The sequence below is a fragment of the Capricornis sumatraensis genome, chromosome 21 (assembly GCF_032405125.1).
Source record: "Capricornis sumatraensis isolate serow.1 chromosome 21, serow.2, whole genome shotgun sequence".
NCBI lineage: Eukaryota > Metazoa > Chordata > Mammalia > Artiodactyla > Bovidae > Capricornis > Capricornis sumatraensis.
This window is the reverse complement of record NC_091089.1, coordinates 23,370,048-23,385,808: the sequence shown is the minus strand read 5'-3', so window position 1 is coordinate 23,385,808 and position 15,761 is coordinate 23,370,048. Positions and strand designations below refer to the sequence as shown.

At 44.8% G+C, this 15,761-nt stretch overlaps 1 protein-coding gene across 2 annotated transcripts in view; it reads left to right on the top strand.

Moving 5' to 3' along the window:
- Positions 1 to 15,761, top strand: part of FHOD3 (formin homology 2 domain containing 3) — a 529,299-nt gene that overhangs the window by 239,983 nt on the left and 273,555 nt on the right. For both annotated transcript variants that reach the window (XM_068993855.1, XM_068993854.1), the window contains exon 5: positions 3,541 to 3,646. In XM_068993855.1, the coding sequence (XP_068849956.1) occupies positions 3,541 to 3,646 (106 nt within the window). The remainder of the gene's footprint in view (positions 1 to 3,540; positions 3,647 to 15,761) is intronic.

Here is a 15,761-nt window from a genome sequence, read left to right as displayed (position 1 = left end):
AGGATAATCAAACAGTAGTTGAGGGAAGGTATGCTTATAAAAATATTCTAGCTCTTTAGTAAGAAGGAATGATATAGTTAGAGTATCACTTAGAACATCAGAGTTTTGCAACCCTGAATGAATTAATGGATCTAGGTATGGAGCTTCAAGACCTGCTGACACAGTGGAAATGAGATACAACCAGCTAATACATACCTCCTCATGGAAACTCACACTGCCATTGAGGATGCAGTCATACCAACAGATTCAACCCTGTGTGTGTCTGACCCTGTCTCTCTACGAGGTAACCAATTTACAAATGATCTAAGACAGAAGCACACGTTAAATCACACCACAAGTAATCAACACAACCCAGAATACAGGCTACTCTGTAGGATAAATGATCTAGCTTCTTCAGCACACCGATTTCAAGGGAATAAAAGAGATGATTTAAAAGACATTTTAAAGTTGTATCAACTGATTGCCACATGTGGATCTTATTTCAATCCTACTACAAAATGTCAAAAAACAACTGTAATTTTGAGACAGTTGAAATTGGTCATTGTCCAGTTGAAACTGGACATTTGATAATATTAAGAAAGTATTCATTTTTTTGGTGAGTACATAATTTTGTTTATGGTGATTACATAATTTTAAAAAGAGTTCCTATACTCTGGAGGTCCATATTAGAATATTTATGGATTAAATGATGTGACCTCTGGAATTTACTTCAAATGGATACGGCAGCAGACAGGGTGGGGTGATAGAGGGAACAGGATTCATGTGAATTGACTGGCACCTGGCTCCCTAAATTGTTCTGTCTTCTTTTGCATGTTTCAAGTTTTCCGTGGTGAAAAAGCTAGAAGATAAATTGAACACATGGTGATCTAGTTTCATACCCCCTCACCACGCTTGTTCTGTAGTGTTGTGTCTCTGAATTCTCAAGGATACTGTTTCCACCTTTTACTCAGCAGACACGTATTTTTGAACAGCCTTTATTGGCATTATGTAGGCAAGGATGAAGACGTTTGCTCCCCGAAGTTTAATCTTTTGGAAGACCGCAGACCTATTTGGAAGACCACAGACCTGTCCGTCAAATAGCTCCATCCCACAGGGGTCTTGGGTGGATTCCACAGCCAGCAAGCTGTCTGGAGTTTAGACCACCTTCTTCCACACCCATGTGTCTGCATCTCTATCATCTCTTGGGGTTCCTCGATGTGTGGGGGTTCCTTTTGGAACTCCAGTGTAGAGGGTGTAAAAACACAGCCATTGGTCATTTGGATTGAGTTGAATATTCCTTGATTAACAGGTGTCAAAAAAAAATAATCACAGGTTAAAGTGTGGCTATTAATCTGAAATTCAAGGATAATTTTTATTAGTTAGTGTTAACATGATGATCTCACTGGAGTCAGAAAGCAGTGTTTCAAAAATCATTTATTTATTAATGCCCATATAAATTAAGGTATGTGTTCAAAATCTTGTATGTTGCTAATTTGGAAGACATTTTCTACATTTATTATCAGTATATTTTAATTTCCTAAGTGCTTTATCTACATATGTGCATCAATTTTAGTTAGGGTTCTGGATTATTTTTATAAACACTGCCCAGTGTCTTTTTCCAAGAGCCTTTGCCAGACAGTCAGCTCTCTGCTATATTAATATTAGTGATTAGCTTGAGTGGTTTCTTGAGAGCTTGTTCTCACTTTTTCACCATGAAGTCATGTGTGAATCTAGTTTTAGTTAAAGTAATAAACATTTGTTACATGCTTGGAAAAACTCTCTGACTAGACATGAGCTCATCTAAATGTTCGTTTTTCACATATGCTGGTGGAAAAGAATATGGATGGAGGGAGAATTATTTTTATTTCCTTCATACATACGAGTGTAAAGTGATTTTCCAAAAATCATGATATTGTCCCATTTTCTCTTGCTTCCAAAGCCATGATTATCTTCAAGTCTGAGTTAACACAGCTGTCTTTCATTACCGTCGGGGCATGGCAGTGTTCACCCCTCCCCCCAGTGCCCTCTGAATGTTAAGAGTGTGTTTTTGGTTCAGAGGGAGTATCTGCCTGGCCTGCCACCTCCTCCCCCACCCCCACCCCCCTTTGCTCAAGTCCTCCATCCATATAATTGGAAAATGCTATAAAATCAAAATGAGAGGCTGCTTTCAACATGGAGACAGGAAAATTATGCCAGTGTGTCTAAATTATTTTTTTCTTATTTGAAGATAGACCGTGGTTACTGACCATTCCTATAATAATAACCTTTCATTATTCTATTAAACTTTCTACTACTTACATCACTGAGGTTTTTCATTTTTGTTCTGTTGTTATAATTGAAGATGAATGTATCCTAGCTGCATTTGAGACAAGGCAGGGTCTAATCAAGGAAATCTCCCAAAACAGTAGTGGAAAAGTTTGTCTCATGGGGCTCTATCGAACTTGGTACTCCAGGCAAGGGGCTGGCTGACCAGAGTTAGGTCATCTTGGCCAAAGTTTTGCCACACTTGAGTCTTCACCTGTGAAGGGAAGGCAGGATCAGATGAGTGATTCTTGAACTGGTTGCCCTTTAGGATGGATTTCCTTGGGAATTTAATGTCAGAGCCTGGACCCCACCTCAGAAATTCTGGTTAAACCCATCTGGGAGGGGGCTGTTTCCTGTTCCTTTTTAAAGGTCCATTGATGATCCTAATGTAAGGGAGTCAGGGGTGAGAAGAAGACCCTGAGCACCTCTGTAACCCCTGCAGAGCCTATTAAACACTGGTTGCTGGGCCCCACAGTGGAGCTTCCTGTTCAGTAAGTCAGGGTGGAGCTGAGTACTTTGCATTTCTAACCAGTTTCCAGCTGACGCTCAGGTGCCTGTGGCTCTGGTCTTTGAGAACCACCCTATTGGATGACTCCAGTGATTCCTTCCAGGTCCTGCCTTCTGTGATTAGACTGCAGGGTGACCGCAGTGGCTCTTTTGAGGGACAGTGTGGCTGCTCCAGACACACGGCTGATTCTGTATTCTGTCTCCTCGCTGTCCTGTGAGCAGCACAACTTGGGAGGTGGAGAAACTGCTCCTTTACTTTCTCAGATGCTGTTTGCAAGACCCTCGTAACCTTCCTTAGGGACTGTCCTTTGAAACACACAAGTGGCTTTGAGTCCTTCACATGATGGTCTGTACTGCAAGCCAGTGTTTCCTGTGTTGAAACCCAGCAGGCTTCATGTGGCCAGTCCCTGGGGACCTGTAGGGGCCTGGAGCCTGGTGATTTCTGAAGAATGAAAAACAGATCACTATAAATATTCCTGACAGTCAAGGGATTCATTTGCTTTATCTTTATTAGATTGCCCAGAAGGCAATAATTGGTCTTTGGCAAACAACGTCGTGAAGACTGGTTGTAAAATTCCTCTGGCAACAGTTAAGATGCTTCATTTGAATAGAGCCAAACAATCTTCAGAGGTCAGTCTGGAGTCAGAGGCTTGTACGTAGTTTTCACTGCACATCCTGGATGGACAATGGACTGGGACAGTATTTGAAGTTTCTCTCTCTCTCTTTTTTTCTTTCCCTGTTTCCTGCCAGGATGACAAGGATTTGGTGCATGAATTTGTAGTGGCTGAAGGTCTGACGTGTTTGATCAAGGTGGGAGCTGAGGCAGATCAGAACTATCAGAACTACATTCTGAGGGGTAAGTTACGCTGGGTGGATGGCACCCAGCCTCTCCAGGAACTTCAATACTGAGAGCTTTTTAAAAAGACTTGGATTACCAGGTAAGGTGATGAAGACATCCTGTAGCAAAAGATGACTCCTTCATCAGCTTTTATCAGTTCTCGTAACTTAGAGACCGAGTTCATTTTACTGACTTTATGTGAAGTCTCTTCCTAATCATTGAGAAAAGAGAGCATTCTGCACACTAGGTTCTTTATATTCTCTTTTACTTAGTGAGGAAAGGGACATACCATGTGTCTTAAAAAAGGCCTGCATTGCAGCACAAAGCCCCCTAAAACCAACAAGGCCAATTATTACCTGGGAAAAATACTTTCTGCAACTTGGGTTATCACTGGGAGTACCTGTAAGAAGCACACATTCCTCATCAGGTCTGGGGTGGGCTCAGAATCTGCATTTTAAAGAAGGATGCTGAAAACTACCTCTGTAATCTCATTTGTTTACAAAGTGGTGCATTTGTGGTGTTTGAAGCACTGATTACTCTTCCAGTTCATAAAGTAAATGCTCTTTTCAGAGTTAAAGTATCTTTGTGTAGCTTCATGTAAATAATTTTCTTTGCTTCCATAAAGTCTGTGAATAGGCAGGGCAGGCATTATTAGATTGGATCATGTGACATAGCTATTATCAACAGTATTAACTTAGCAGAGAAAAAATGTAATGTAGTTCAGTATTGTCTCCATTTTGCAATTGAAAAATCTGACTCAAAGAGTTTGACCACTTGCCTAAAAAATTCACTTCTTCTAGTGTGAAGTTGACCACGGGCCATATCCAGGTACTGGGGCACATCAAGGCTGATTGGGGTCCTGTTCCCCGTTCTGTGCCTATGCCTGTAACTCCACAACTCTGTGTTCATATAAGGAAGGAAAAGACCTTCTTTTCTTTTCCTTGGATGGATGCAAAATATACAAAATGTGATTTAATAGCAAATGTCCTTGGTTAGGGTTGAATGAGATGCACACAGTGAAGCAGTCTCCTGCAGTTTTCTGTTGTGTTTTAACCCTGAGCAGGTTTCTTATGTACTGACTTGTGACCCAGCACCTGGAACTCTCTGGATCCTTCCCCATTTTCTCTGTTTCTGGAGAGCCACTGCAACAAGGGCAGAAGCCAAAGGGAAAACTGAGCGCTCATTAAAAAAAATTTAAACGATATATTGCCATTAAAAAAATGTTAAGGATGTATTGTCATGTCAGTGTTAATTATTTCTGTTCATTTTGATAAATGCCAGGTCTGTGTGTGAGAGAGGATTCCTCAGCCTCAGTTTCTCTGCTCCATGTGAGGCTGGTGAGGCACCTCCTTCTGTCCACCTTCTATCTTTTCCTGGATGTGTGGAAGAGTCTCACTACAAGCTGTTGGTACAAACGCTTTATGGGTGAATTTTATGATTTCAGGTCTCAATGTCATTAAATCATTTATACGGAAGCATTTATGGTATGTGTAGACAAGTTAACCATAGACTTTGTCCCGCAAATGGAGCAGTCCTTCTGTGTCTGAAAAGATGTGTAAAGGCCTTGATGCTCATCCTCGTATTTCCATCTCCACTGGCCCAGCACCTGGAAGAGGGCATGGCACAGACATCAGAAGCATTTCCTCTGGGTTATTTTCCAGGGTTCTTATACCGTGGATGCTCATAAGTTGAACCACATGGAAAGAAGTATACCTAAAATTGCCTAATTCTGAATACTAGGTCCAAATTGACAGTGTTTTTTTTGTTGTTGTTACGTTTAAAGTATACATCATTTTCACTTAAAAAGAAAGCCTTCCCCGGAGGATGCTGGCATGAATACACAGACCTCCACATACCTCTATAGAACTAATAACCATCTACATGTTTATGCTTCTGACCCTTAACTAGGAGTGTATATATGCATTTTTATAGAGCCATCATCAGTAAAAGCATCTTTGTTCATCTGCCTCCAAGGCTGGAGGGAGTAAGGTGGCTCTGCCTGCTATGATCAGCCCCCTCTTAATCAGGAAGGTAAAATTCTTGTCAGGACTCTCCCCACAGACCTCCCATGGATTAGAACTGGGTTGCATGACCACCTATAGCTGCAAGAGAGGCTGGCACTGTGGGTGCTTAGCTTCCTGGACTCTAAGAGAAGTCAGGCAGCAAGAGAGAAGGGATTGGCTTTGTGTCTGCAGTTGCTCATGTCTGCCACGTAGAGGGAGTGAGGAAGGGAAAACTCAGCCCTGCTGAGAAAGCAGTCCAGTGGTGGTCTGGTTGGAGATAGAGAGGCATCTGTCTCTCAGTGAGGGCATCATGATTCAGGGGCAGTGTAAGCTCAGTGACTGTGCAAGGTCCCAAATGGTGAATTGTGTCCATGGTACTTGCAGGTAATCAAAGATGGTATTGACCTGGAATACTTCAGCTGGGCTCTCAACCCAGTGTACACTTATCATTAAGTGTACACTTGTGGTGGCTTGTTAATCTATAGTATCCTCATCTGCACTGGAAAGACACCAAAAGCCATCACCCAAAGCTTGAGAATCAGAACTCCCAGGCACAGCCAGGGGAGAGCCCTGCCAACCACCTGCTACTTCTGTCCCTGCAGGAAATGCCACTGAGGTAGGACCCTCACATAACAGCACTGCCTAATCTGTGAGGAGACCCCACGTCTCCATTGCCACCACCGAGATCTTGCCTTCTGATTTTGATTTTCCAGCAGTGTCTGTTTATTAGAGGCCAGACAGCCACCATCTGTTACCTGGGAAATGAGTGAGCGCCCCCTCCCATTCAGGTTACTACAAGATGTCCTGCTTTCCATGCAGCCGAGGGGCCTTTGCACACCTGCCCCACTTCCACTGAGTCTCAGAGAACTTGGGGTAAGCAGGGCACTGGTTGCACATGTCTGGACGTATCTGACTGAAGCCCGCGTCAAGAAAGTGTGCTTCTGAGGAATGTAAAGGGCAGATTTCTTAGGCTGTGACTTTTGCGCTTTGATACAAGGAAGCTATCATTTTCCTCGGCCCACGTGTTGAGTCACCCCTTCCTGACCTTGAAGATGTAGGCTTTTCTAGGTTGTGATCAACTGCCAGCAGCCACCAGACATTTTCAAGCAAGGACAGCCTTTGAATTGCCTCTTTGTTCAACCTCATTTTAGCCAAATTACCTTGGGTGAAGGATGGTGAAGCCAGATGCACATCAAGAGAGAAAAACTGGGAAGAGGTTTCCAGTTTGGTCATTCACCGTCCCCTGGGGAGAACAAATGCTGCCCTGGGCCCCTCGGGAGAAGCACGGCAGAGGACGAGGGCCGGCACCTCTACTGTGGTATCCACAGAAGGCAGGGTGAGCAGGATTAGGGTTTGCATTGTGTCGGTGGGCCCTGGGGTTCAGGGGCCACGAGGACAGGACTGTCAGGGTGTGGAGTGTCAGTGGTAGGTGGTTGGGGGTGTGGACTTGAGCTGCTGGAGAAGGGGACTGACTGACCTCTAACCAGAGCCTCCAAACTGAGCCCAGACGTCATTTGGAAATGCTCACAAGCCATAAGGTGGACCAGTTGTCCCGGTGCTGTGGGGGAACGTACCCTTCCTGAAATTTCCTCAGGAGCCCTGTCTGTGTGACTGTGTATAAGGCCCCCAGATCCAAAGGAAACAGGAGCGTTTGGAGAACCCAGTCCTTTTCACACCTGCGTGTAGGACTGTGTTAATTTAGCTTTGTTTTTGCACTCAGGCCTCTGTCAGCTTTTTTTTTTTTTTTTTTTTAAGGCCCAAGTATCTGTTGCCCTGTGTTGAGGGTATATCTGCTGAGAGGTAAAGACAGGTTTTAAGTTACGGTGTAGCCTCGTACTCTCCATAAATGTGAGCCAGCTGCTGGGAAGAGATCTTAAAGGCACAACATGCAGAAATAATATTTATCTGACTTACTATTCTTGAATGGTTATACCTAGTGATCTTTAGGGTGCGTGTGTGTGTGTGTGTGTGAGAGAGAGAGAGAGAGAGAGATTGCCTGTATTTAATATATATCTACTACTAAAGGAATTTTGAATCTCACAATTATTGAAGTAAGACCTTGAGAGCTACATTCATGGGAACTTAAACTTTCCATGAACATGCTGAGCATTCACAATAGGCCATGTTAGGCCTTGGGATGTGCTGATAAAACCAAGCCAGGTCCTGGAGAAGCTCCCTGGAGGTGCTGCCTGTGACCCTCTTCGTATATTATATTCTTTCCTGGTGGCTCAGAGGGTAAAGTGTCTGCCTGCAGTGTGGGAGATCTGGGTTCAATCCCTGGGTCAGGAAGATCCCCTGGAGAAGGAAACGACAACTCACTCCAGTATTCTTGCCTGGAAAATCCCATGGACAGAGAAGCCTGGTAGGCTACAGTCCGTGGGGTCGCAGAGTTGGACACGACTGAGCAACTTCACTTACACATCTAGAAATCGCATAGAGGTGATCTGCTTTGGTGAGGAGAGAGATATGTAGGATCAATAAGATGAGCTTCCTTTTCTGGCTGTCCCTCTAAAGAAGCTGCCTCTTAAAGGCTAGTTTTAAGGGGAGAAATTTGATCATTTTGCCTAAAGCAAAATACCCATTAATTCTAAAATATTCTAATTCTAAATTCTAATGACTAAAATATCTAGTCTTTATCAGAGCTGGTTAAGATCTTAGAACTCCTTTAGCTCAGGCTTTGCATTTTAGGAGAAAACTGCAGATACTGTGTTAGCTTCTAAATTAAAAAAGAAAGAAATTGAAGTATAATTGCTTTACAATGTTGTGTTAGTTTCTGCTGTACAACACAGTGAATCAGCTACATTTCTTTAAATGTTTTAATGGTTGTTGACCTTTAAAAATTGAGAGATTCGACATTAAAAAAAAAAAATCCAGATTTCTGGTGTCTTTGGAAAAACTGAACCAGAGAATTTCAGTGCCTTGCCAGATACCACTTAACTAATGGGGGGAAATGCCTTGTGTATTAGGGGATCTCTTAATGAGGATCAGGACTTGTGGTCAGATAGCTTTGTTCGGGATCTGTATCACCAGGAACCAGGCAGTAGTACAAAAGGATCAAATGATAACCAAATGATGATGAAACCAACATTCTCCATCCCAGGAAAACGTAAATGTGTATCTTTCAACATTTCAAAGCCAAGGAGGAGAGTGGAGGTTGGGTTCAAACTAGATGAGGGGGTGGAGAGAGGGGCCCAAACTGGCACCAGGGGGAGAGATGAGAACGGAAGGCGGGAGCTGCTTACTTCCTGAGCCAAAGTCCATTCCTTTGCTGCCTGGTTTTCTGCCCTCCAGCCGGCCTGACTCTCCTCCGCCCCTTACCGTAGTCCTGAGGTGCACCCAACTATCTGGGAGGAAACTTACTCTTTCTTACCTCTTACTGAGTCAGGACGCCGGGGATTAATCATGGCAGCCGCATGGCTAGTTGCGTGGAGGACCCAACAGCACGTGTCGTGGTAGCTGTTTGTCACAGCCCCCTGCAGAGAGGGGAGTTGAAACCAGGGTCACGGACAGAATCCTCCTTCATTTGATGTTTCTCCTCTTATTCAGTCAGTGTGATGGGGCTGTTCCCGGTAGGAAGTCATGTTGGCCATCACAAGTTAGCAGCCCAAGGAGCCAAACTGACCCTGCAGAGATGAGAGTGTCAGGGCATCAAGGTCAGTGGAATAAAGGGGGCCTGAGATGGCACAGCTGACAAGAAAACCTGGTAAACACTGATACGTAGGTTTAAAAAAAAAAACAGAAATAGAGTTTTTAATTGTTTTTATTGTGTAGTTTGTGAAGACACAATTGTCTGAAAAGCAAACAGCATAAAAAGGAAAAATGTAAAAAATCACCCATAGTCCCATAAAACAAAGACCGTTTTCTACCCCACCCATGTACATGCTTGTGTTGTACGTGCCTTTTACGAAAACAAAGTGTCCTGTCCATATGTTGTCAGCCACGACCCCAGGAAGGGAACAGTGGACCTTGGTGGCTGGCTTTGTGACATCTCCTAGTGCGCTTAGTCACTCAGTCGTGTCTCTTTGCGATCCCATGGACTGTAGCCCATCAGGCTCCTCTGTCCGTGGAATTCTCCAGGCAAAAATACTGGAGTGGGTTGCCATCTCCTTCTCCAGACATCTCCTAGTCCTTGGCACTGTTCTTTAACTTCTTTAAATTGCTTCTCCCTCACCTAAAGAGATAATACCTTCTTTATAGGAATGGTGTGAAGCTTAAAGAGCTCGTTGTTGTTGTTTAGTCGCTAAGTTGTATCTGACTCTTTGGGATCCCCATGGACTGTAGTCTGCCAGGCTCTTCTGTCCATAGGATTTCCCAAGCAAGAATACTGCAGTGGGTCACCATTTCTTACTCCAGGGGGTGTTCCCTACCCAGGGATTGAACTCGTGTCTCCTGCACTGGCAGGTGGATTCTTTACCACTGAGCCACCAGGGAATCCTAAAGAGCTCATAGAAAGATCTAAATAAAGGCGTAAATTGTAGGTATGACAGTTGTTGTCAGTAGTAATGTTGTTAATGCAGTAACCGTCTGTTATGGGCTGAATTATGTACCTCTCAAATTCATGTTGAAGTCATACCCCTCAATACCTCAGAATGTGACTGTGTGTGAAGACAGGTGGTTAAGTTAAAATGAGATCATTGGGCCCTGATCCAATATGACTTCTGTCCTTAGAAGAAGAAGAGATTATGTCACAGACCTGTTGGGGGAAAATGATGTGAAGACAGAGGGAGAAGAGAGTCAAGGAGAGAGGCTTCAAGAGAAACCAACTTTGCAGACACTCTGAGCTTGGATGTTCATCTCCAGACTGTGAGAAATAAATATCTGTTGCTCAAAGCCCAGAGCCTGTGATATTTGTCACAGCAGCTCAAGTGACTGATACCCTGTCCTTGCAAAAGAGTCTCTGGGAGTTATTGGGTAGTACCCAGGGTGAAAGTCCTGGGGATAGAGTTGTTGGGTTCAGAGAATGTACATTTCCATCTTGTTTTTGGTTGGATAATTGCCTCCGGAGTGGATGTGTGAATTTACACTTCTGTGGTCTCCACTTCTTCTCATTTACCCCAGGCTGGAGGTGAGCATTCTTTGTAATTTTTGTCATTCCTGGTGATTGCATGCGTGCATACTAAGTCCCTTCAGTCGTGTCCAACTCTTTGCGACCCTATGAACTGTAGCCCGCCAGGCTCCTCTGTCCATGGGATTCTTTAGGGAAGAATATTGGAGCGGGTTGCCATGCCCTCCTCCAGGGGAATCTTCCCAACCCTGGGATCAAAACTGTGTCTCTTGTGTTGGCACGTGGGTTCTTTACCACTAGCGCCACCTGGGAAGCCCGTCATTGTGCAGAAGTGTCATTCCTGATGATTAGGGCACACTTACTCCTACAGACCAGTTTTATAGTCATTTTTATAAAGTAGTTTGTAGTTTTTGGTTGTCATTGTATGAAATTTGCCCATAAATTTAGGAAGAATTGATATCTTTATTTAAAAATTCAGAACTATTGCCTACATGCTCTTTCATGGCCTGGGACAAATCCTTCGCAAGAATATTTTCTCCATCTACCTCTTGTGTGCCATGTCCATTTCCTTCTCATTTGTTACAGAGCTTTCTGCGTATCTCCCCAGGTGTTTTTGTATTTATCTTTTCTTGTTTATTCGTTTTTGAATTGGGTCTGGTATTGACCACATGAAAGGAGGAGAGGATTCTCTTGGGTCTTTCCCCTGTTTATTTTGTAAACTTGGCTTGGGAGTGTCATCTAAGAAAGATCTGCCTTGCCCTTCTTGGAGGTGTTTTGGTTCAATCGGGGAACACTGTGTCTTAGGGCCTGGATTCCTCAGTTGTGGCAACTGCTTGGCTAAGACTGGCTCATGAGTGAGGTACTTCTTCCCTGAGGGAGTGTTAGCTTCCTCTTCTTTCGTCTTTGCACGTTGGAAACTCTCCCCTTGAGGACTTAGATGAGCCTCATGCCTACTGGAGACTTGGTCTGTCAGTTCTGGGTGCTCACCAGCTGTGGTATGTGGGCTGGGCATGGCTGGAGAAGCCGGCCACGCATAGCTGTGGGATGTGGCCTCCACATTTTGTTTGTTCTCATTTGCTTCCCTGCTGTGGTTTTTGAAACCCCTGCTTTTGGTGTCTTGGTGCCCTGGTGTATCTCACCTTGGCCTGACGTTTCTGCGCACATGCTTGGCATGCTGTTGGGGCCGTGGCCTCCAGCTTGAACCAGTCACAGAGCTGCCTTGGGCTTTGGTCAGGACCGGAAAGCCTCAGCCTGCCCTCCGTGGGGGAGGGAGGCTGAGTCACTCTTGCTGCTGCTGTTGGTTTGTGGAGACAGAAGGGGGGCCCTTGAGTGCTCTGAGTGTCCCTTCTGTGGCGCCTCTTGCCCCCCTTCCACCTCCACCCTCCGTCAGGCCTCCTGCATCCCTCTTAAAATCACTGGGTCAGAGAAGATCAAGAGCTGCACTTATGTCTTTCCTCTTCTAGCCTGTCCAGGCACAGGGGTCAAAACTGGATTCACGCTGAGGCCCTTTGGGTCTTTCCTGTGGCCCATGCGATCATGCAATATTGTGGACTTGGGCAGCTTTTCTCCATGACTTTCTCCCAGGAGAAGGAGCTGGTTGCTGGAATCGCCACTCCCCACAGGCCTGCCGCGGTCTCTGGCGTCTTTAGATGGAGTTTTCAGGGGCCATAGTGTGTGGTGGGCTACCCCGAGTTTCGGGGCTCACGGAACCTCCTCTCCCCTTGCGTTTCTCATTGGTTATTTGGGTCGATTGAAAGGAAGGGGGCCTGGAGGCTTCTCACTGGGCAGCCGTTTTCCTGGAAGTGTGAGCTCGTCAGAATCATCGGCGCTGGTGCTCTGCGTCCGGCCAGACCCTTAGTCTGCAGTGCTGCATGCAGGAACATGGTGGGTCGAGTGGGAGAGGGAGCGAAGGAAGGCCAGGGCCAGGTCCTGACCTTCGGGGGGACACAGGGCCCTGTGCTTTTCCTCTGGGTTCTCAGGTGAGAGAGGCGGGTCCTGGGATGGACTGCAGGTAAGACAGGCAACTCACGTGACCTGAGCCCTTCACCACCTTGGGCAGCAAGCAGGATGTTTACCTTCAATATCCAGTTCTAAGTGGGCAGTTCCAACTTTAAACAACATCTTGATTTTCCCCTTCACCCTCTTACAAGGTATTTTTTTCCTTATAGTTAGACAGTGCTTGTCTCTTGGTTAACTTTACCTTAGAATGGATAAAGCTTTTGTTTCAAGTTTTAATTTTTCTGAAGTAAAAACCAGTGATTAATTCTGTTGAATGTAGCAAGAATTAAGTAGTAATAGAAGCACGCCATAAGATGGTCTTTATAAAGCAATGCACGACTGGCCAACATTATCCCAAACCTGGAGCGTCGTTAGGTTAAATCATGTGAAGCTGCTGATCTGTGACCATTTTTACCAGAGACATGGCATAGCTGAATGGTTTAACTTAATATTATCATAATTCATTCCTAGACTGATAAGGTGCTTATTTACAATTCACCTTGCATTTTACATGGGCTTACCTGGTGGCTCAGACAGTAAAGAGTATGTCTGCAATGCAGGAGACCCAGGTTCGATCCCTGGGTCGGGAAGATCCCCTAGAGAAGGAAATGGCAACTCACTCCAGCATTCTTGCCTGGAGAATCCCATGGACAGAGGAGCCTGGCGGGCTGCAGTCCATGGGGTTGCAAAGAGTTGGACATGACTGAGAGACTTCACTCGTTTTGCATTTTATATAGAATACAAGCCCTCTGGAAATTCAGGCCAGTTTATAGACCAAAGAGAAAGAAAGAAAAATCATTCTCCCCCTAATAAGAAACTCTTGGTATTTTGTGCAGTCATGCCTCCAAGCACTTCAACCCCTCACGATCTCAGCCAGAGATTTCTCCAGAATTTCCATCTTCATTAGCAGCCCCCATCTTCTTTTATCTGAGATGAGAAGGAAGAAAGTAAAACAGAGTTATTTGGCCTTTCCTATGTGTGGAATTTTCTGCAACTAAATCTTGTTGCTCTGTGTTCATCAGGAATTTTCCCACTTTATTTACACCCAAGATGTGTCTCCTCACTCCGTCCTTCCCTCCTTTCAGTGGAGTTTTCCAGGGGAACTGCTGACAGAGTGTACTTTGAATCACAATTGTTATTTCCTTGGCTATCACCTTATCTTTTACATAGTCCTTATAGGGCTTCTACTTACAAATCCAGGCTTATGATAAAACAGAATGTCTTAAGCAAATTTTAAACCTAGCCTCAAACATGGATTAAAGTTATTTTCCTGGCCGGGATTGACTGGGGAAATGTCAGTTTCTGTGTTCATAGATTCTTGCCTTTTAGAGTTTTGAGGGCTCTTGGTAGATTGAGCCAGTACCCTACAGGGCACCACTCTCTCCTGACACTGACTTCCCTTGCCATTGAGATTCCCAAGGTCCCCAGCCCGGTCCCTCTGCAGAGCCTCAGACCTGCAAAGCCAGCAGTGTCCTGGGTGTCCCACATGTGCCACGTCCAAGCCCCAGCCCAACAGCTTCACGCCCCCAGGCCAGCTCTCCCATGGCTCTGTTCAGAGCATGGATGAAAAGCACAGTTACCCATCATATTCCGGTACTATCTGGGGGCTTCCCAGACCCCTCACTCACAACCCCTCTCTGTCATCATCAGCTACCAAATTTGGGCTTCCCTGGTGGCTTAAATGGTAAAGAATCTGCCTGCAATGCAGGAGACTCGGGTTCGATCCCTGAGTCAGGAAGATTCCTTGATGAAGGAAAAGGCAACCCACTCCAGTGTTCTTGCCTGGAGAATCTCATGGACGGAGGAGCCTGGTGGGCTACAGTCCATGGGGTCACAAAGAGTCAGAACATGACTGAGCAACTTAACACACACTCTTCACCCCCTTGCAAGTCTTTGCATCTCTTTTCATTCCCAGTGTTAGTTTCTGAGATCAGACCATCATTTTTTCCTTCTGGATCTGCTCTCCCAACCCCATAACTAGCCTCTCTGTTTTCAACCCTGTCTCCTGTAGTCCATTTTGCCCCCTGTTGCCTGATTGACCTTCTGCAGTGCCCAGCTGGTCTCCTTGGTTCTCCTCAGATGAAGGCCTGGCCCTTCCCTGTAGGTTGTGCCCACCTTGGTCCTGCCTTGATGTCCCTGTTCAGCCTTCTCCCTGGCTTCAGCATCACCCCTCCTCAGCTGATTCACATTTTACCCTTTGCTACCTGCTCATTCTCAGGATGAGGCTCAGATACAGTGTTCTGCAGGAGACCTTCCCTTGCGTCTCTCATATGTTAGTGCTCTCTGCTTACCCTGGTCTTCACACTTAGCTCACTGATAATAAATATTTGGTGAGCATAGACTGTGGGCCAGAGGCCCCAGGCTAATCCCGTGCACTGTACTTGGCTGCTTTTGTGTCCATTTCCATCCTTGATGCCAGGCTCATTTTAGGAGCTCAGTGAAAGACAAATGGTAGAATGTCTGCAGGGAAGAGAACTCATGACTCCTGAGGAAGCCGCTGGTTTGTGCTAAGAACTTGGCAGAGTCTGGACTTGCTGACCTGAAGCCTTAGCTCATCATATCTTCTTGTTTTGGAAGTACTATAGCACACATTGATTGTTTTTGGTACTTAGAAAAAAGCTTAATTATTGAATTTTTCTTTGAAAAGCTTACTAGTTCAGTTCATCAATATATTGTATGTCTTACTCTTTTTTTAACTATTTTCTTTATTGAAGTATAGTTAATTTACAATGTGTTGATTTCAGGTATACAAGAAAGTGATTTAGTTATATATGTCTATGTGTGTGTGGGTTCTTTTTCAGATTCAGTGTATATCTTGATTTTAAATTTGTCATGATTTCTGCAGATAAATGGTATGCTTTGTAACTGGTTTTGGATCTCAGGGAGTTATTTACTTGCCACCAAAACAAATATGTTCTGAGTTCCTTGGCGTCTGGAACTCATCGACTTTGTGGTCCCAGCTCCAGCCTGCTCTTTGGTGTCATGTAGATCTTCAACAGATATTTGATGGAAAGAAAATGAAAAAATGAATGAGTGAAAGGGGATTCCCCAGAGTCATGACACAGAGCTCTGTCTTGGTCTTATTCAGTATTTTCTGAGTGGTTGTGGCTAATCATGGATGATCAGA